This window comes from Oncorhynchus clarkii, chromosome 7 (assembly GCF_045791955.1).
Source record: "Oncorhynchus clarkii lewisi isolate Uvic-CL-2024 chromosome 7, UVic_Ocla_1.0, whole genome shotgun sequence".
Taxonomy (NCBI): Eukaryota; Metazoa; Chordata; class Actinopteri; order Salmoniformes; family Salmonidae; genus Oncorhynchus; species Oncorhynchus clarkii.
In genome coordinates, this window is record NC_092153.1 from 71,796,689 (window position 1) to 71,818,952 (window position 22,264).

Sequence of the window (22,264 nt, forward strand, 5' to 3'; positions counted from 1 at the left end):
CTCAAACACTGAGCGGAAGCATTCATATATAAAATATCCCCATAGTCTAGTAAAGGCATAAATGTAGCTGATACTAGCCTCCTTCTGGCTTCAAAAGAAAAACAGGCCTTATTCCTAAAATAAAATCCCAATTTTAGCTTAAATATTTTTGTAAATTGTTGAATATGCCATTTAAAAAGAGAGGACGTCATCAATTAAAATTCCAAGATATGTATATGAGGTTACAGTCTCAATCTCAATGCCCTGGCAGGAAATAATAGGTGAAAAGTTCAAAGGTCTATTTCTTGCTTTAGAAAACACCATTAGTTTAGTTTTGTCAGTATTGAGGATAAGCTTCAATTGACACAAGGTATGTTGAACAGTATAAAAAGCATTTAGCAAGTTCTGGAAAGATTTTGTCAGAGACGAGGCACAACAGTAAATAACAGTATCATCAGCATAAAACGTATGGCAGGCAGCTTAGCCCCAGTGATGTACTGGGCCGTATGCACAACCCTCTGTAGTGCCTTGCGGTCAGAGGCCGAGCAGTTGCCATACCAGGCAGTGATGCAACCAGTATGCTCTCGATGTTGAAGCTGTAGAACCTTTTGAGGATCTCAGGACCCATGCCAAATCTTTGTCGTGCCTTCTTCACAACTGTCTTGGTGTGTTTGGACCATTCTAGTTTGTTGTTGACGACCATTCTAGTTTGTTGTTGAAGCTCTCAACCTGCTCCACTACAGCCCCGTCAATGAGAATGGGGGAGTGGTCGATCCTCCTTTTCCTGTAGTCCACAATCATCTCCTTAGTCTTGGTTACGTTGAGGGATAGGTTGTTATTCTGGCACCACCCAGCCAGGTCTCTGAATTCCTCCCTATAGGCTGTCTCGTTGTTGTCGGTGAACAACGACTAGACAGCCTACAACGACTGTTGTCGTCAGCAAACTTAATGACGGTGTTGGAGTCGTGCCTGGCCATGCAGTCGTGGGTGAACAGGGAGTACAGGAGGGGACTGAACATGCACCCCTGGGGAGCTCCAGTGTTGAGGATCAGCATGGCAGATGTGTTGCTGCCTACCCTCACCACCTGCGGGCGGCCCGTCAGGAAGTCCAGGATCCAGTTGCAGAGGGAGGTGTTTAGTCCCAGGATCTTTAGCTTAGTGATGAGCTTTGAGGGTACTATGGTGTTGAATGCTGAGCTGTAGTCAATGAATAGCATTCTCATGTAAGTGTTCCTTTTGTCCAGGTGGGAAAGGGCAGTGTGGAGTGCAATAGAGATTGCATCATCTGTGGATCTGTTTGGACGGTATGCAAATTGGAGTGGGTCTAGGTTTTCTGGGATAATGGTGTTGATGTGAGCCATTATCAACCTTTCAAAGCACGTCATGGTTACAGATGTGAGTGCTACGGGTCTGTAGTAATTTAGGCAGGTTGACTTTGTGTTCTTGGGCACAGGGACTATGGTGGTCTGCTTGAAACATGTTGGTATTACAGACTTAATCAGGGACATGTTGAAAATGTCAGTGAAGACACCTGCCAGTTGGTCAGCACATGGCCTGAGCACACGTCCTGGTAATCCGTCTGGCCCCGCGGCCTTGTGTATGTTGACCTGTTTAAAGGTCTACTCATGTCGGCTATGGAGAGCATGATCACACAGTCGCCTGGATAAGCTGATGCTCTCATGCATGCCTCAGTGTTGCTTGCCTCGAAGCAAGCATAGAAGTGATTTAGCTCGTCTGGTAGGCTCGTGTCAATGGGCAGCTCGTGGCTGTGCTTCCCTTTGTAGTCTGTAATAGTTTGCAAGCCCTGCCACATAAGACGAGCATCGGAGCCGGTGTAGTATGATTCAATCTTAGCCCTGTATTGACGCTGGGAATTGTATTGACAATGGGAATTGAGATTGAAAAAGTTATAAAAATTATATACGAAGAGAAATATATATACACATGGGACGGGACAAGACAACAGAGGTCTAACTGCTACGCCATCTTGTATATACACTGCTCAAAAAAATAAAGGGAACACTAAAATAACACATCCTAGATCTGAATGAATGAAATATTCTTATGAAATACTCTTTTTCTTTACATAGTTGAATGTGCTGACAACAAGATCACACAAAAATTATCAATGGAAATCAAATTGATCAACCCATGGAGGTCTGGATTTGGAGTCACACTCAAAATCAAAGTGGAAAACCACACTACAGGCTGATCCAACTTTCATGTAATGTCCTTAAAACAAGACAAAATGAGGCTCAGTAGTGTGTGTGGCCTCCACGTGCCTGTATGACCTCCCTACGACGCCTGAGCATGCTCCTGATGAGGTGGCGGATGGTCTCCTGAGGGATCTCCTCCCAGACCTGGACTAAAGCATCCGCCAACTCCTGGACATTCTGTGGTGCAACGTTGCGTTGGTGGATGGAGCGAGACATGATGTGACAGATGTGCTCAATTGGATTCAGGTCTGGGGAACGGGCGGGCCAGTCCATAGCATCAATGCCTTCCTCTTGCAGGAACTGCTGACACACTCCAGCCACATGAGGTCTAGCATTGTCTTGCATTAGGAGGAACCCAGGGCCAACCGCACCAGCATATGGTCTCACAAGGGGTCTGAGGATCTCATCTCGGTACCTAATGGCAGTCAGGCTACCTCTGGCGAGCACATGGAGGGCTGTGCGGCCCCCCAAAGAAATGCCACCCCACACCATGACTGCCACACCGCCAAACCGGTCATGCTGGAGGATGTTGCAGGCAGCAGACCGTTCTCCACGGCGTCTCCAGACTGTCACGTCTGTCACATGTGCTCAGTGTGAACCTGCTTTCATCTGTGAAGAGCACAGGGCGCCAGTGCCGAATTTGCCAATCTTGGTGTTCTCTGGCAAATGCCAAACGTCTTGCACGGTGTTGGGCTGTAAGCACAACCCCCACCTGTGGATGTCGGGCCCTCATACCACCCTCATGGAGTCTGTTTCTGACCATTTGAGCAGAAACATGCACATTTGTGGCCTGCTGGAGGTCATTTTGCAGGGCTCTGGCAGTGCTCCTCCTGCTCCTCCTTGCACAAAGGTGGAGGTAGCGGTCCTACTGCTGGGTTGTTGCCCTCCTACGGCCTCCTCCACGTCTCCTGATGTACTGGCCTGTCTCCTGGTAGTGCCTCCATGCTCTGGACACTACGCTGACAGACACAGCAAACCTTCTTGCCACATCTCGCATTGATGTGCCATCCTGGATGAGCTGCACTACCTGAGCCACTTGTCTGGGTTGTAGACTCCGTCTCATGCTACCACTAGAGTGAAAGCCCCGCCAGCATTCAAAAGTGACCAAAACATCAGCCAGGAAGCATAGGAACTGAGAAGTGGTCTGTGGTCCCCACCTGCAGAACCACTCCTTTATTGGGGGTGTCTTGCTAAATGCCTATAACTTCCACCTGTTGTCTATTCCATTTGCACAACAGCACGTGAAATGTATTGTCAATCAGTGTTGCTTCCTAAGTGGACAGTTTGATTTCACAGAAGTGTGATTGACTTGGAGTTACATTGTGTTGTTTAAGTGTTCCCTTTATTTTTTTGAGCGGTGTACATTGCATTCGGAAAGTATTTAGACCACTTGACTTTTTCCACATGTTGTTAGGTTACAGTCTTATTGTGAAATAGATTTTTCCCCTCATAATTCTACACACAATACAGCATAATGACAAAGCTAAAACAGGTTTACATTTTTGGGGGAAAATGTAAAAATAAATATTAAAAAGTATTCAGACCCTTTACTCAGTACTTTGACTGCATCAAGTCTTCGTGGGTATGACGTTACAAGCTTGGCACACCTGTATTTGGGGAGTTTCTCCCATTCCTCTCTGCAGAACCTCTCAAGCTGTGTCAGGTTGGATGGGGAGCATTGCTGAACAGCTATTTTCAGAACTCTCCAAAATATGTTTGATCAGGTTCAAGTCCGTCCGGGCTCTGGCTGGGCCACTCAAGGACATTCAGAGACTTGTCCCGAAGCCACTCCTGAGTGTTCTTGGCTGTGTGCTTAGGGTCGTTGTCCTGTTGGAATGTGAACCTTTGCACTAGTCTGAGGACCTGAGCACTCTGGAGCAGGTTTTTATCAAGGATCTGTACTTTGCTCTGTTCATCTTTGCCTCGATCCTGACTAGCCTCCCAGTCCCTGCCGCTGAAAAACATACCCATAGCATGATCCTGCAACCACCACGCTTCAATATAGGGATGGTGCCAGGTTTCCTCCAGACGTGACGCTTAGCTTTCAGGCCAAAGAGTTCAATCTTGGTTTCATCAGACGAGAGAATCCTGCTTCTCATGGTCTGAGAGTCTAGGTGCCTTTTGGCAAACTCCAAGTGGGCTGTCATGAGCCTTTTTCTGATTAGTGGCTTCTGTCTGGTCACTCTACCCTAAAGGCCTGATTGGTGGAGTGCTGCAGAGATTGTTGTCCTTCTGAAAGGTTCCCCCATCTCCACAGAGAAACTCCAGAGCTCGGTGACCATCGGGTTCCTCGTCACCTCCCTGACCAAGGCCCTTCTCACTGAGCTGCCAAATCTTGGGAAAATCTTGGTTCCAATGGCTTCAATTTAAGAATAATGAAGGCCACTGTGTTATTGGGGACATTCAATGCTGCAGAAATGTTTTGGTACCCTTCCCCAGATCTGTGCCTCGACAAAATCCTTGCTCGGGGCTTTATGGACAATTCCTTCGACCTCATGGCTTGGTTTTTGCTCTGAATACTTATGTAAATATTGGGTCATTATGGGGTATTGTGTGTAGATTGCTGAGGATTTTATTTTATGTAAATCCATTTTAGAATAAGGGCTGTAACGTAACAAAATGTGGAAAAAGTGAAAGTGTCTGAATACTTTCCAAAGGCACTGTATACTATATTATGTCAGCCATTCAGAATGAGTTTATTATAAGAGGCTTCTCATCAGAGTTGTGATGGAATCATTTCAACATTGTGCACACGCAATCTTTGCGTTACATGTTAATACCAAGGTTAGGTATTGAGAATTACCATAACATACATATATTATTCAACAATGGGACAAATGTGGGGCCTTCTAAACTTTTCCAATGAATCAAAGCTTTAAGGGCAACATTCAAAGAGGGTATTTAGAGGAGCATTATCCCAGCAGGCAGCCTCACCTTTAACTCCAACTGATCCAGCATGATCTTCACAGGGCTCACATCTAATATGGGAGAGATACAAGAGCTTCCTGTCATCCAGATCGACTGCAGTGTGTGTGTGTGTGTGTGTGTGTGTGTGTGTGTTTGTCTCCTCTCTCTCGCTCTCCCTGTTATTTTTGTCAGATCTATTAGGTGGGACAGCGGAGGTATTCTCTTTATGCTGCAAAAAGACGCGTCTTCGACGGGGAACAGACTGACCGTGGCAGAGGAGAAGAAAAGAGGAGGAAGAGAGAGAAACAACTTAATAAGCGAGCAACGTGCAGGAGTAGAGAGGAACGAAGGAGTGCGGAAGGGACTTTGAACCATGAAAGGGACAGAGGGTGTCTGCCCACTCCCGCTTCCCGGAAATAGTGGAGCAGAGGGGGGGCAGAGAGAGGGGGAATGGTAGAGAAAGAGTAAGTGAGAGAGAATGGTGTGAGAGAGCAAGGTTGAGGGAGGAGGAAGAGAGAGAGGAGAGAGAGGGTGCGACAGCGAGAGAGATAAATGGCAGAGAATTGGCGAGAAAGAGAATGGTGAGAGACAGAAGGAGAAATAGAGAAAGGGGGGAGACAGCAATCGCAAGAAAGGAGGGGAGACATACACTGAGTATACAAAACATTAGGAACACCTGCTCTTTCCATGACATAGAAAGCTATGATCCCTTATTGATGTCACTTGTTAAATCCACTTCAATCAGTGTAGATTAACAAGGCACCCCTGTTAATTGAAATGTATTCCAGGTGATTACCTCGTGAAGCTGGATGAGAGAATGCCAAGCGTGTGCAAAGCTGTCATCAAGGAAAAATCAGGCTGTTTAACCCTTTTTTGGTTAGTACATGATTCCATATGTGCTATTTCATAGTGTTGATGTCTTCACTATTATTCCACAATGTAGAAAATAGTAAAAATAAAGAAAAAAACGAGTAGGTGTGTCCAAACCTTTGACTGGTACTGTAAATGTTTTAAAGATTTTGTAAATCCATTTCATTTCGGGCGACCCCACATGGGCTCACGACCCCTAGTTTGGGAACCACTGCTCTATGTTGGCTAGGAAATATATTATGCATGGCTGCGAAATGGTGGAAGTGATGGAATCAGTATAGACAACTTACCTGCACGAAACAGAGCCAGCTAGGAAACCTCACGAGACCGACAGCAAACGGCACTCCTCTCTCTCTGCCTACCAGTATCCTTCAGTCTATTTATCACCCTCTCTCTCTGCCTCTCCATCACGTTCAGTCTTTAAATACCTCTCTCGCTCTACCATCCCCCTCTACTTTAGCCTCCCTCTACCTATACAAATCTCCCTCTACCCAAAGTTTGTCTCTTCAGTCTCTCTCCCTCAGTCTTTCTCTCATCTGTACTCTGCCTTTACTTCTCTTCTCATCAATATCACCCTCTCTGTCTCTCCCCTCTCTCATTTCAAATCTGCCTCTCCTCCAGTCTCTCCCTCTGTGACTGTGCATCCTACCTTATTTTCTTCCATGTACCTCTCCATCTCCTTCAGTCTCGCTGACTGGAAGGATACAATATTAATCTATGGTCTCCATTAAGGCAGGCAGGCTAGAGACTCAGAGGGTCTGTGGAAATCAACATTTAATACACCCTGAATAATTCAACCACAGCGATCTACTGTGACTAAACACACAGGGACTTGTGTGTGGGTGTGTGTGTGCAGTTTGTGCATGTGAACAAAAGAGAATAGCTCTCAATTAAGTCTAAGTGGTTAAGGAATTTATTTCAACAGTCCTCATTGGCTGTAAAAAGAGGTGGGTGTGACTTATGGAGGACTACCTGATCAACGTCAAGGATGCAGTATTCACAATGTCACTGTGGATAAAAACAAAGATGTGCCTTGGTTTGGGGTCGAAACATGTCATGGCAAACATCTGCTGCCGTTACTTTACATTTTTCCCCTACTCAAAATCAGATTTAGTTTTTTACACTTGATTACAGTAAAGAAAATAAATGTTAGCATACTGTTTGCTGTCTAAGATTCATCCTGGACCAGGGCCCGCTTTGAGGAGCCTTGCTTCCACTACCTTCTGTTTGTGCCATTGAAGCTGCTTGCCAGGTACTGCAGCAACCTCCACTTTCAAGTAAAAGCATAAGTTAGCTCTTAAATGAGTTATCTACTTGGAAGCCACTCACTTTTATCGTGTTAAAAAAAACAGGAAAGGACGAAGAAAAGAAACGCATGAGCGTTCTGGCTAAAAATACAGGCAACTATACAATCTGAGGAGAGGAGAGTTGTTCATAATTCAGGGACCAGATCCAAATCTCACTCCTCTCTTTTCTTTTTTTCACTCCTCTCTTTCTTGGAAAGGAGCGACATACATAACATGAGTGTGTGGGAACGTTATTGAGGAACTGTGTGACAGTGAAGAGGCTGTGAATTACATTTGTTATATATATATGCATGTACATATTGTACCATTGCTGTCGGCAGTCAGTACAGGATGTGACTTACTGATCTGCTTATTGGAATGGAAAAGAGAGGGAAGGAGAGAGAAGGTGGAAGGGAAGAGAGGAGTGTGGGGGGACAAGATGAGTAACCAATATTTCGACGATTGTGTTTAAAGTGAAGGAAATCGGATTATGAAGTGGAAACAAGTCTCCATTCATATATTTCTGGAAGGGATGGAATGTTATTAGGAACTAGTGTTATCGGCGAGTCATGTGATTGTCAACCGTGGTGCTGAGTGGAGGGTTAACAAGGAAGAGCCGGTCTGTAACGGTCGAGTTACGGTCCATCTGGAAGCCCGCAGCTACTTCACCCATCGTCTCCGGTTCCTTCCTCCCTCAACCCATCCCTCCTTCCTTATCTAAATCCTGCGAGAATTTTTTTTAAATAAATTGTCACTCAATGTAATCTGCGGCTTATTGCCAGGTTCTCTATTCTTCCCTCTGTTTCTCTCCTTCCTTTCCTCTATAAAGGCCAATCTGACCATTTCCCTCTATCACGTATGTGTGTTTGTGTGTATGTATATATATGTGTGTGTGTAGGGGGAGATACCAGAGAGAGGTACTGAAGTGGGTGGAGGAGAAGAGTGATGTTCTCGCTCTCTTCTTTCTGTTCTATCTTCTCTCCCTCTCGGAAAGGTTTATATTTTATTAAACATGGCCCGTGCTTGTCTCCTTCTCCCACTGAAAGGCAAAGAAATGTTGGGGAGGGAGAGAGGAATGAAGGGAGGGGGGTAGGGGGAAAAAGAAAGACAGGAAAAGGGAGAAGAGAAAGGGAGAGATAGGTTGAAATTGAGATGTACACTGAGTATACAAAACATTATGCTCTTTCCATGACAGACTGACCAGGTGAGTCCAGGTGGAAGCCATTATCCCTTATTGACGTGACTTGTTAAATCCACTTCAAATCCGTGTAGATGAAGGGGATGAGACAGGTAATTTATTTGTATTTTTAAGCCATGAGACAATTGAGACATGGATTGTGCCATTCAGAGGGTGAATGGGAAGACAAAATATTTAAGTGCTTTTGAACAGGGTATGGTAGTAGGTGCCAGAGGCATCGGATTGTGTCTAGAAATGCAACGCTGCTGGGTTTTTCAAGCTCAACAGATTACTGTGTGTATAAAGAATGGTGCACCACCCAAAGGACATCCAGCCAATTTGACAGAACTGTGGGAAAAGTTGAGTCCACATGGACCAGCATCCCTATGGAACGCTTTCGACACAATGTAGAGTCCATGCCCCGACGAATTGAGGATGTTCTGAGGCTATTCTGGGAGGGGGTGGGAGTCAATATTAGGAAGGTGTTCGGTATATTCAGTGTATACAGTGGGGCAAAAAAGTATTTAGTCAGACAACAATTGTGCAAGTTCTCTCACTTAAAAAGATGAGAGGCATGTAATTTTCATCATAGGTACACTTCAATTATGACAGACAAAATGAGAAAAAAAAATCCAGAAAATCACATTCTAGGATTTTTTATGAATTTGTTTGCAAATTATGGTGGAAAATAAGTATTTGGTCAATAACAAAAGTTTCTCAATACTTTGTTATATACTCTTTGTTGGCAATGACAGAGGTCAAACGTTTTCTGTAAGTCTTCACAAGGTTTCCACACACTGTTGCTGGTATTTTGGCCCATTCCTCCATGCAGATCTCCTCTAGAGCAGTGATGTTTTGGGGCTGTTGCTGGGCAACACAGACTTTCAACTCCCTCCAAAGATTTTCTATGGGGTTGAGATCTGGAAACTGGCTAGGCCACTCCAGGACCTTGAAATGCTCCTTACGAAGCCACTCCTTCGTTGCCCGGAAGGTGTGTTTAGGATCATTGTCATGCTGAAAGCCACGTTTCATCTTCAATGCCCTTGCTGATGGGAGGTTTTCACTCAAAATCTCACGATACATGGCCCCATTCATTCATTCTTTTACACGGATCAGTCGTCCTGGTCCCTTTGCAGAAAAACAGCCCCAAAGCATGATGTTTCCACCCCCATGCTTCACAGTAGGTATGGTGTTCTTTGGATGCAACTCAGCATTCTTTGTCCTCCAAACACAACGAGTTGAGTTTTTACCAAAAAGTTATATTTTGGTTTTATCTGACCATATGACATTCTCCCAATCTTCTTCTGGATCATCCAAATGCTCTCTAGCAAACCTCAGACGGGCCTGGACATGTACTGGCTTAAGCAGGGGGACACGTCTGGCACTGCAGGATTTGAGTCCCTGGCGACGTAGTGTGTTACTGATGGTAGGCTTTGTTACTTTGCTCCCAGCTCTCTGCAGGTCATTCACTAGGTCCCCCCGTGTGGTTCTGGGATTTTTGCTCACTGTTCTTGTGATCATTTTGACCCCACGGGGTGAGATATTGCGTGGAGCCCCAGATCGAGGGAGATTATCAGTGGCATTGTATGTCTTCCATTTCCTAATAATTGCTCCCACAGTTGATTTCTTCAAACCAAGCTGCTTACCTATTGCAGATTCAGTCTTCCCAGCCTGGTGCAGGTCTACAATTTTGTTTCTGGTGTCCTTTGACAGCTCTTTGGTCTTGGCCATAGTGGAGTTTGGAGTGTGACTGTTTGAGGTTGTGAACGGGTGTCTTTTATACTGATAACAAGTTCAAACAGGTGCCATTAATACAGGTAACGAGTGGAGGACAGAGGAGCCTCTTAAAGAAGAAGTTACAGGTCTGTGAGAGCCAGAAATCTTGCTCGTTTGTAGGTGACCAAATACTTATTTTCCACCATAATTTGCAAATAAATTCATTAAAAATCCTACAATGTGATTTTCTGGATTTTTTTCTCTCTCATTTTGTCTGTCATAGTTGAAGTGTACCTATGATGAAAATTACAGGCCTATCTCGTCTTTTTAAGTGGGAGAACTTGCACAATTGGTGGCTGACTAAATACGTTTTTACCCCACTGTAAATAAATAGAGGAAGTAAGGAGTGACAATCAAAAGGAGAAGAAAGAAAGAAGATATGAATGAATAAAAAAGGTGAAGAAAGGAAGACATCTCAGAGTAAGAAGGTATGGAGAGAAGAGAGGTGGCAAGGCGTCGCATGACTTTCCGTGGTGTCGCTTTGATCTATGGTCTAATTAGCAGTGAGGAGATACATTCTATCTGGCAATCATTGTTTTATTATGGCTTATACAAAAAGTAGCTCTAAAGATTATAAATGAGAGAGCCGTGACAGACTCACTGAGAGAACTGCCCAGTCTGGCCTGAGAAAATGGACGAGAGAGAGATAGAGGAGAGGAAAACGCAGAGAAAGCATGATGGAAGGAAATAATAAGAGGAGAGGAGAGTAACAGGGAGGTAGAATAAGATAAATTAGTGGGAAGAGACAATAGGAGAGAAAAGAGTGGGATGACAATTTGAAGAAAAGTGAAGAAGAAGGGAACGATAAAAAGGATGGGATAGATGATGGCTGAGGAAGTGAAATGGAAGAAAATAGATATTCCTGAGCAATAGACACTAAGGGGAGCTAGACAGGGGATAGAGGGAGGGGATATTACTCGATCCCCCTCTGGATCTCCTGTCTTGGTTGTGCTTCGCTGAGATAAGACCCAGAGACGGCACGCGAACGCGCTTTCATTACATCTCTCCCTCCCCCTCTCTCCTTTTCCACAGACCTCTCCCTTCCTCCACATCTCTCTCTCTCTTTCTCCCCCATCTTTCACTGACTGCCTCCCTCTCTCCCTCACTTCCTCTGCCTCCATGCACAGACCTCTCCCTAGAAGCACACAGACCTCTCCCTTCCTCCACATCTCTCCCCATCTCTCACTGCCTGCCTGCCTCCTTCTCCCTCCCTCCCTCTGCCTTCATGCACAGACCTCCTCCCCATATCCCCCTCTCCCTCCCCACAGGCCTTTCCTGTTAATCAGGCCTTTCCCCCTCAGTTCCTCTCAACCACAAACATAACATACTAGAGTAGCCAGCACACCCCATGTATTACAGATGGGAGTGCTAATCCGCATAATTTTTACTCTCCGATCCGTGAAGGTACGTCCATGTTGCTCCTTGGCCAGAGAGCCAGAGTCCGGGCTAGCACTGCTATGGTACCGCTACATTGCTAATGCTAGGCTATTCCCCTAATGTTATACACCGCTACGGTTGGAGGGTTTGTATGTAATTGAATTGAGGTTGACAAATTAGATGTGTCTGTAAATAAGAAGGCTGTCCAACCTGCATAGGCTGTAATCCTGTCTAGAGATTAGGTGGAACGGTCAAAAAGGGAAGCTCAGAGTTGGACTGTAAACACACAGGAATGTGTGTGTGTGTGTGTGTGTCTGTCTGTGTGTATGTGTTTCAGGCTGAAACAGATGGATTATGCTTAATAGTAAAGCATGACTGTCAGTCAATTGGTTGGACAGTGGATATGCATTCATAAATATTTGACAATAAGTCTACGTATAAGATAAGTGTTTAGAGAGACAGGGTGTGTGTGTGTGCATACATGTGTGTGTGTAAGAGATGTATGGTGTATACAGGACTATGATGGGAGAGGGGAAGAAAAAGAAACCAGCTGTGCAAGAGTGTGTATGTTATGTGTAGGGGGAGGGAATGGGCTCCAGTGTTTGAGCATGTGTTTTTTCATGAGCGTGCATCTATGTTTATGTGTATGTGACAAACATTGCCGGTCCCACTTGGTATTCCACTGTACGAGTGGCCGTGAAGGCGGGAGATGCGTGATTGATATGAACTGTTATGCTAATGTTGCATTTGGATATGTCGAACAACGCTACATTTACATATCTATTCATTCAGCCTTCCTATGGACAGGAAACAGAAACACTGCCTGGCGCTATGTATACAGGCAGCGTTGCCAATAGCTCCCAGTCAGCCATAAACAAATGGAGCTCGGCAGCAAGGATGAGAATGCATAAGAGTGTGTGTGCGTGTGTGTGTGTGTGTGTGTGTGTGTGTGTGTGTGTGACATGTTTAACTCTTCTTCTAGTAAAAGAAACAAAAATTGGACCAACCGGGGACATTTTGTTAGTCCTCAAAAGGTAAAATGCTATTTCTAGGGTGTTTAGGGTTAGAAGATTACAATTAGTTTTCAGGTTAGAATTAGGTTAAGGTGGCCTCCCGAGTGGCAGGGGTCTAAGGCACTAGAGGCGTCACTACAGATCCGGGTTCGATCCCGGGCTGTGTCGCAGTCGGGAGACCAATGAGGTGGCGAACAATTGACCCAGCATCATCCGGGTTAGGGGAAGGTTTGGCCGGCCGGGATGACCTTGCCAAATCGCTCTTTAGCGACTCCTGTGGCGGGCCAGGCACATGCACGCGCGTCACCAGTTGTACAGTGTTTCTTCCGACACATTGGTGCAGCTGCCTTCAGGGGTTAAGCGAGAAGTGTGTCAAGAAGCAGTGTGGCTTGGCAGGGTTGTGTTTCGGAGGACGCATGGCTCTCAACCTTCGCCTCTCCCTAGTCCTGGACTAGGGATATAATACTGGAGTTGCAGCGACGGGCAAGACTAACTACCAATTGGATATCAGGAGAAAAAGGGGATACAAAAAAAAAGTTGCCCCCAAAAACAAACTCCTCCTCTGGACATCTCAGCATCATTACAATTTATAACAATCAGCTTCTTCCTACACTTCAAAGTGTAAACTGTTGGGACACTCCCTTCAGCGGTCCTACAAACGTACTCACCTTTGGCGTTTTCAAAAGGAGGTCAACCAAAATCAGGATCGCAAAATTTGTGAGAAAAAAAAATAATACCAATAAAAAATGTTTACTTAACATTTGGGTTAGGAGCTAGGTTTAGGGTTAAGGTTAGGGTACGGGTTATGGAAAATAGGATCTTGAACGGGACTGAATTGTGTCTCCACAAGGTTAGTTGTACACTAACACAAGGTTAATCTCCACAAGATTAGTTGTACACTAACATAAGGTTAGTGTACAGGCGTGCTTGTGTAACGCGTTTACATCAACCAAGTCTTAATGAATTTACTTAAGACTTTAGCTCAGTGAATTAACACAGTCTTCTATATGACTCGTTTCAAGAAGAGGCATATGTCGCACATCACTACTTCAAAAGGAGGCGTTTTAATTTTATTTCATTTTTATATCAACATGTGTTTTTTGGCAGAAATGCCTTCTGGAACATGAACTTTCATGTGCCTTAACACACTTGTATGCCCTCTTTAAATACGAATAAAATTGTTAAATTACGAGCCTAGCTGGTTTAGTCACGGAAAAAGTCAGGAACCTTCCTGCTAGCCATGATTGGCTGAGATAATGGATGGGCTAGACAAGCAGTGAGATGAGTTTGAATTGGTCTGCCATGTAGCATGCTTCTGTCTAGAACATGAGCTCTCAGTATGTGTAGAAAATCCTTTCTATAGCGGCTTTTTTGAACGATATGAACAACTGAAAAAGTTCTGCTACTGCTCTCAACATTGTGGCCCTGAAGTTATCAGACGTTATCGTGTGATGGACTACTTTCTGGAGGACGATCGTGCCATGCCGACCCTCTGGACTCTGAAAATGAATCAGATGATCATGAAAACCTTGAAATAGGTAAAAACATTTTCAATGAACCAGACATTGTAGTCTTCTGATGACAGTGATGGGGAAGAAACACAGATAAACAGTGTTATTGGGCAACCATGGCATCCATGACAGAAGGAGAAACGTTCATCCATGTATACAGGTAAGAGTCTGGCTACATTTTCAGATATTATACATTTCAAATTTTTTCAGAAAGTTGTTTCCATTGCAAGATAAAGCGTACTGTTAGCTATCTAGCTAACTTTGGCTGGTTGGCTCGGTAGCTAATGTTACAAGTATGATCTGTGTAGTAATATTATTTATATCTCAGAAAGCCATTTGCATTGCTAGCTAGCTAACATCAAACCTAGTTGGTTAGCTTTAGCTACGTGCAGATTCATGCACGGTGCATGGTAGTACGAGTTGGGATTATGGTTCATTGTTTAGCTAGCAATCTACATGTCTAAACAAAAGACTCCACTATGCAAGTAACCATTTCACTGTACTGTTTACACCTTCTGTGTCCTGTGCTTGTGATAAAAAAACATAGATTTTATTTGATACAGTGTGTGTTTACCAGAGACGGTAATGTGAAGAACAACATGACCTACACCAAAGTTAGATTAGGATGTAGGCCAAGGATTTTTACTGCAGCTTTTTGCTACTACTTTCAGCACTTGTAGTCTTGAACTCTTTGGTTATTTACTACACTACCTTATTCACTCTGTTTAGCACATGGCCTCACATGTAAAACTTTAAAGAGGGGTGAGGATGAAGAGGGTGTGAACGATGCTGAATGGGTGTAGACAAAGAAGAGCTCTCCAGTCGGTGCACCAAAACATTCACGGGCCATTTTCTCAAAAGTGGGGTGACAAGTTTATCAACTTTCAAAGCAGAATTACTTTCCCATCTGCAGTGTATGATATACTATTTTCTAGCTCGGAGTCTCTACTTCTATCCAATGTAAAAAACACAATTTCAAATATTGCTACAAAGGACCGAATCCAGGTAGTGGGTCACAAATGTGGGTTTAACATCCCCTACTCCGTAAGTCATGTAGGAAAAAAACAATGTTGGACTCGGGGTATGTGAAGGAGGGACAGGAAATAGTGTGACACTCACCTCGGACACGTTGACGCGGCCCTCCTGGAAGGAGCAGTCGTTGGCGTTCTGGGTGCAGATGTGACGGTACTTACACCAGTGGCACGGGAAGGAACCATTCACACACGACAGGCACCTGGGGGAGGACGGTGGACAGAGAGCGTTAGGGGACACAGAAAACACTTGATGGGAAGTATCAAGCCATATGGGCTGGGCACATGCAGCGTCAGAATGAAACAAACAAACAAAGAAATAAATTAAATACATCTCTTGCTACGACCCTCTTAACCTCTCTCTAGCCATACTCTACCTGTCCTCTTGTTCAGTCTCTCACTTATCTCGATATTCACTTCTCTTAACTGTTCTCCCCCTCTCTGTACACATTTAGTATCCCTTTCTCAATATCTTCCTCGTCTCCCCATATCTATGCTGTTCTATAGCCTCTCCGCATCAAGTTACACTCTCTCCCTAAATGTTTTATCTTTACCTCTGTCTGTTTTCTCCCTAGTTCTCTCCCCTGTTGACAGTCTTCACCTTCACCTTTCTCTATCCATCCCCCATTTGTTTAATTCTCCCCATGGCTTTTAAACCTTCCCTCACCTTTGTCTACAGCCCCTTTCATCCTCCAGCTAAGAGCCATCGCTATTTAAATGCACCTGCTTTAGCCCTGGTGCCCAGGGGAGGAGATGGATGAACAGAGGGAAATAAAAGAGAGAATATAGATCAATAGCAGGTGGGTCTCTCTGAGTGAGAGTGGGAAACGCCAGATATTGTGGGGGAGATGGAGAAAAGGGGGAGAGAAAGGGAGAGATATGAAGGATAAAGACGGGTGGGGTGTAGCTAAGGGCCCTGTCTAGATGCCTCGTGGGACAGAGGTATCGACGGGGAGTCTGGGCTTGTGTGTGTATGTGCTCATGCAGTGGTGTGTGTAGGTGGGAATGGAGACATCTGACAGCTCCTTGTGTCTGGTTTATTGATGTGAGACACTGGTGCTTCATCGCCACCAAAAATAGGAATTGAACTCTCTGCTCTACAAAGCCAATGATTTCATCACAAAAAATAAGAGAAAACATGTTACTTACTTATCTATCTTTTCAACTGTATTGAAAAGGGCAGCCAATTGTTGTCAGTCAACAAACTTCATTAAGTCAAAGTGTCAACTTCAAAAACAAAAATAATCATGAAATGTATCAAAAGCAGACAATCTAAAACCAGACTGAAATTCTCTCCTGGTTGAAATTCTCCTTTTCGATATTATCTGCATGGACCTAACAGATCTAGTTCAATCAATACCCGTACAAACACAACACGCACCAAAGTATGCTTCCTCATTTAAAACAGCATTTCTGATTCTACGGCCGGCATGAGTAACAGGGTTTTTATCTCTCAGAGCTCTTAAAGTCGGATGCAATCTGAATCCATCAAACAAGACGCAGATTCATTTGGATCAATTAGGACGCTCCTTTGTTAAGTGTGTTCTCAAAGCGGTTGTTCCAGCAACCCCCCTCTTTGTAAGGATCAGAGGCCCAGGCTTTAATTCAATCCCACCGCGTCTTTAATTGACAAATTTAGCATTGTGCTGAGAGAGCCTGTCCATTAAGAATGAGCAATGGGCGGCTAAGGAAATCACAGGCCTCTTAATCTGACATGAGTGCAGTAGGGCGATTCATCAATGTAGAAACAAATGGGAGGAGGCTTGATTAGGCCAGGTTAGGCTCTCTCGCCAAATGGTTTGCTTGCTTCTATGTTAGCATTTCTGTAAGGAAATAACAGGCCTCTTATTCCAGCATCAAAACAGGAGGGTGATTCATCAATGTAGAAAGAAATGAGAGGAGGGCTTTTAAAATGTAAAACGTTTGACTCTCTAGAGTGTCACCCCCTTTGAAGAGGGGGATGACCGCGGCAGCTTTCCAATCTTTAGGAATCTCGGACGATACGAAAGAGAGGTTGAATAGGCTAGTAATAGGGGTTGCAACAATTTCAACGGATCATTTTAGAAAGAGAGGGTCCAGATTGTCTAGCCCAGCTGATTTGTACGGGTCCAGGTTTTGCAGCTCTTTCAGAACATCTGCTACTAGATTTGGGTGAAGGAGAAGCTGGGGAGGCTTGGGCAAGTAGCTTCGGGGGGTGAGGAGCTGTTGGCTTTGGCTGGGGTAGCCAGGAGGAAAGCATGGCCAGCCGTAGAGAAATTATTGTTGAAAATGTTGATTATCATGGATTTATCGGTGATGACCGTGTTACCTAGCCTCAGAGCAGTGGGCAGCAGGGAGGAGGTGCTCTTATTCTCCATGGACTTCACAGTGTCCCAAAACCTTTTGGAGTTAGAGCTGCAGGATGCACATTTCTGTTTGAAAAAGCTAGCCTTTGCTTTCCAGATTGACTGCGTGTATTGGTTCCTGACTTCCCTGAACAGTTGCATATCAAGGGGCTTATTCGATGCTATTGCAGTCCGCCACAGGATTTTTTGTATTGGTCAAGGGCAGTCAGGTCTGGAGTGAACCAAGGGCTATATCTGTTAGCTCTAAATGTTTTGAAAGGGGCATGCTTATTTAAGATGGTGAGGAAATTACTTTTAAGATCGACCAGGCATCCTTGACTGTCGGGATGAACTCAATATCCTTCCAGGATACCCGGGCCAGGTCGATTAGAAAGGCCTGCTCGCAGAAGTGTTTTAGGGAGCGTTTCACAGTGATGAGGGGTGGTCGTTTGACCGTGGACCAAAAAATGTAGCTGCTAACCTTGTGCGACAGCAAGCCTTTTCCTTTTGGACAAAAATTACAAAAATATGGAGAGTTATGAAGTTATGAAAAATTGGTGTTTTGCAAATGTTGAACTTACAATATGTAAAAGCTAAATCAAAGTCCAAGTATACAGTTTTGATGATATTCTTGCAGAAAAAATGTCATGTAAATGTCTCCTTCACAATTTTCCCAAATGTACCTGGGTGACTTCACATTAAATGTAATGTAGCTTGCTCATACTTCAAGTTATCAGTCTGAAACTTTGCAAACACTGATGCCCTCTTGTGGACACCATCGGAATTACAACAAGAGTGATGGCTAGATTTTGGACCTTTCTGTTGCATTTCAAAGATGGTGGTAGAAAAAAGAAAAAAAATTGTTTTTTTTCTTTGTATTTTCTTCTACCAGATATTGTTATATTCTCCTACATTCAAAGTGTTTCCTTTCAAATGGTACTAAGAATATGCATATCCTTGCTTCAGGGCCTGAGCTACAGGCAGTTAGATTTGGAGTTAGATTTGGGTATGTCATTTTGGCGAAAATTGAAAAAAAGGGGGCTTATCCCTAAAAAGGGGCTAGTTTATGTAGCTTAGACAATGACCACTCTTTGCATTACATGAGCATGTTAATAATGACAAAAGCAGGACACCATTTTAGCACAGCAGGATTTGCCATTACGCAGGGATCGATGCAAGGTCCCCACAAAGTACAGGCTCTAGGTCAAATCCCCAAACTAGCTTTAAATATAGGCTATACATCTACCAGACAAAGATCCTTTTATTTCATCCTTTCTTTTATTCATTAAAGAATATGTGTGTTCTGTTTGTGTCTTAGGTCTTTGGTATAACGAGCAGGAGAGCAGCATGCCAGGACCACCTACCATCTACCAATTCTTTACCTCCCTCAGGAAGCACGAGTTCAATAGCTCATTAACAGTTCCATAGCTTAATGGGGAAGGAGGGAGGGTACCAGGTATGTTTTTGTCCATTCAATTCCATTCAGAGGCCCCATTTGGGGATCCCCGACCACTACTCCTTTGGTCTGGAAGCAGGCCTATACATAGAGCCCCCCAGTAACTCACTAGTTGCTTCCCCCTGCTAGTGTCCATCCAGACCTTTGAACTTCGGGGATACCCACCCAAGGCCATTTGAAGATACCCTCCCACCCCCAAACTTCTTTCTGGAGGTGGGCCACGATCCATGGACCCCCTTGTGACAATCCAACCATCAATGGAGAAGCCATGCTTCCCATGTAGCCACACTTCAAACCTTGATCGCTTTAACATTATAGACTTGATAAAATGACTTATTCTGAAGGTGCATTTTATTTCAAATTAATAGTGCTTTTTAAAGGTGTAAATAGCAGGAAGATAAATACCTTCAACGTGGATGCTCTTCTATGCTTTCTTCAATGATTAAATGCCTGCTTTGGCCCAAAATGTTTATCAGGAGATGTAAGTGCGGAGATGTAAGTGCAAGTGCTTATTGTGGAGGCATGCATATGCCCCAATGTTAAGATCAGATGAGAAGCATTTAGGATCTTGTAGGAAATGTGAGGAGAGAGGATAGTCACAGAGACAAATGGAAAAGTCTCGTTCATAATGTCACACACTCAAAGTCTCTACCTCTTTTTGTCTCTGTGTACCTCCATCTCCAAACCACACCTTTTCCATATCTGGAGGAGAGAGTATGACACAGTTTCCTGCAGCGTCTTTATAATGAATTAGACTGTAAGGACCCTCAATCACACAATAGATGACCCAGTCAGTACCTGAACAAAATTAACTACAGGAAAAGGGTGCTTAGAGATCTTAGTTGAGACATCAACCCTACTTCATTTCCAGACTTTCCACCCTAGTCTTAATAAATTGTAAATGGGATTTTTTTTGATGGAAACATTTAATTAAGAAGTAATCATGGCCGCGGGTGATTTTCTATTTCAATCTCTCCAACCTTAACTGAAACAGTGGGATTTCTAATTAGAATAATATTGATATGCAAATGTATGGATTTTTTATTTAGTCTTTTTAAATCGCAGGCCCAAGACGTATCAGTAGAATAAATAAGGAGGGAGGGTGTGTGTTTTTGGTGCGTATGGGGAAAGGGTAGGTAGTGTGTGTATGGGGAATTGTGGATGGTGTGTGTATGGGGGGTATTATGTGTATGGGGGATGTATGGATGGTGTGTGTATGGGGGGTGGGAGGATGGGGTGTGGTGTGTGTATGCTGGGTAGGTGTGGGGGTAGATATTGTATTCATATGGGATAATGTATCAGTATGTATCCATGTCTTTCAAAATCGGGCGAGCATATCCCGAGTGATTGTAATTCCAGTATGCATATACACAACATCTATAGAAGAAGAGAGAGAAAGGATACAAGGGTTGAAATATGATGACTGCTTTTGAAGCTCTTTTTGGATAGAGTTTGTGTATATACGAGTGTGTGTTCCGGGCATGAATTATGTTTATGCTTGCATATAAATATATAAACCACTTTGTGTCTCTCATCTACTCAGCATCTTTCCTCGTCAACTCCGTAGACTCCTGTTATTACAAAAAAATGTCCACTCCATAACCCAAATCCCTGAATTAGATTTACCAACCAATGTGATTTACTCTGCCATCTGCATCGATCACCGTCATCTCCATAGATGCGTGTCACCTCTATATTGTAGACATTATGATGTCCACTCCGTTACACAAGCTCTTTATCATATTTGTGGGTAATATTACGACTATGAACCCCAGTATTGCAGTAGCATTAACAATTGAAGAGGTGTCTTAAGAAGCCTTAGCAGGGGTCCAACCCACAACCTTAAAATTGTTACCACCACACCGGCCTCAACCAACTGGCCAAATCAGTGGGCTGTGTGTGTATGTGTTAGGGGGGTACTGTGATGAGGCCCATTCTCCAAGGGGGCTCGTCTGACTGGCACAGGGGACACTCGACTTTGGGCTTTGAGGAACCTATGAGGCCCACTGGCCATCTGCTGCCCTGCGGCTAATACCACAGCAGGCACAACCTATCTCCACTCTGGTTCATCCATGGGGGAGGGGGTCTAGTCTGCCCTAACACCACAGGACAAGTGCATCTAGCCTGGGGAGAGCCAACCCCAGAGGTCCTGAATGGCTGGTTGTGGTTTAGATTTTTACTAAGCTGGTGCCTCCAGAGTCATGGCTAAAGACTGGGTTGTAGAAACAAAGGTTGTGTTTGAACTAAAGGGTCTCTCTCTGTCGAAACGTCTGGTTTCACAGCGCCTCAGAATGGAACATGGATGAAAGCTATGGCAGGACCAGACCAAACAACCGCTTGTTTTTAACTGGCTGATCTGTCACTCCATCAACATCTAGCATAACCCTTACACCCTCCCCCATACATTGTGGATTTCAGCGCGCAAGCAGCACAAGTGATTTAAGTAAATTTGTGGAATTTCTTTCCTTCTTAAAGCATTTGAGCCAATCAGTTGTGCTGTGACAAGGTAGGGGTGGTATACTGTACAGAAGATTGTCACGGATCCCCTCCGGTACTGCTGCTCATTATGTTGACCAGTTCCAGAGGTCGACATCACCGGCCTTGTAGGCTGCACTGAACTGTGTCATTACGCACACCTGGTTCCAATTTCTCACCGATTGTGTTTGTATAAATATCACCTTTGTTTCCCCATTGGGCTGTTGATTATTGTTCCCATGTCCGTTGGTCGTGTGAGTACCTATGCGTCGTCTCAGCCTGTGCTGCATGTTTTGTGCATTGTGTATTCCGGGTATCGTCCTGTGTCGTTCTACGAGGTTTACCCTCACTCTATTGTTTGGGTACATCCCAGTGTTCTGTATCCGCGTTTGTTTTGGGTGTATTAAAAACCCAGATGTATTCCTGTGCCTGTTTCCAAATCCTTTATACCAGTGTGACAAAGATAGCCCTGTGTGGTAAAAGACCAAGCCCATACTATGGCAAGAACAGCTCCAATAAGCAGTGGTGTAAAGTACTTAAGTTCAAATACTTTAAAGTACTACGTAAGTAGTTGTTTGGGGTATCTGTAGTTTACTATTGATACATTTGACTACTTTTACTTTTTCCACTACATTCCTAAAGAAAATAATGTACTTTTTACTCCTTACATTTTCCCTGACACCCAAAAGTACTCGTTACATTTTGAATGCTTAGCAGGACAGGAAACTTACCTAATTCACGCACTTATCAACAGAACATCCCTGATCATCCCTAATGCCTCTGCTCTGGCAGACTCACTAAACACAATGCTTCATTTGTAAATTATGTCTGAGTGTTGAACTGTGCCCCAGGCTATCTGCAAATGT

At 44.1% G+C, this 22,264-nt stretch overlaps 1 protein-coding gene across 1 annotated transcript in view; it reads right to left on the bottom strand.

Moving 5' to 3' along the window:
• Nucleotides 1-22,264, bottom strand: part of LOC139413799 (plexin-A1-like) — a 311,289-nt gene that overhangs the window by 130,477 nt on the left and 158,548 nt on the right. The window contains exon 8 of the mRNA XM_071161567.1: nucleotides 15,232-15,346. Coding sequence (XP_071017668.1) covers nucleotides 15,232-15,346 — 115 coding nt within the window. The remainder of the gene's footprint in view (nucleotides 1-15,231; nucleotides 15,347-22,264) is intronic.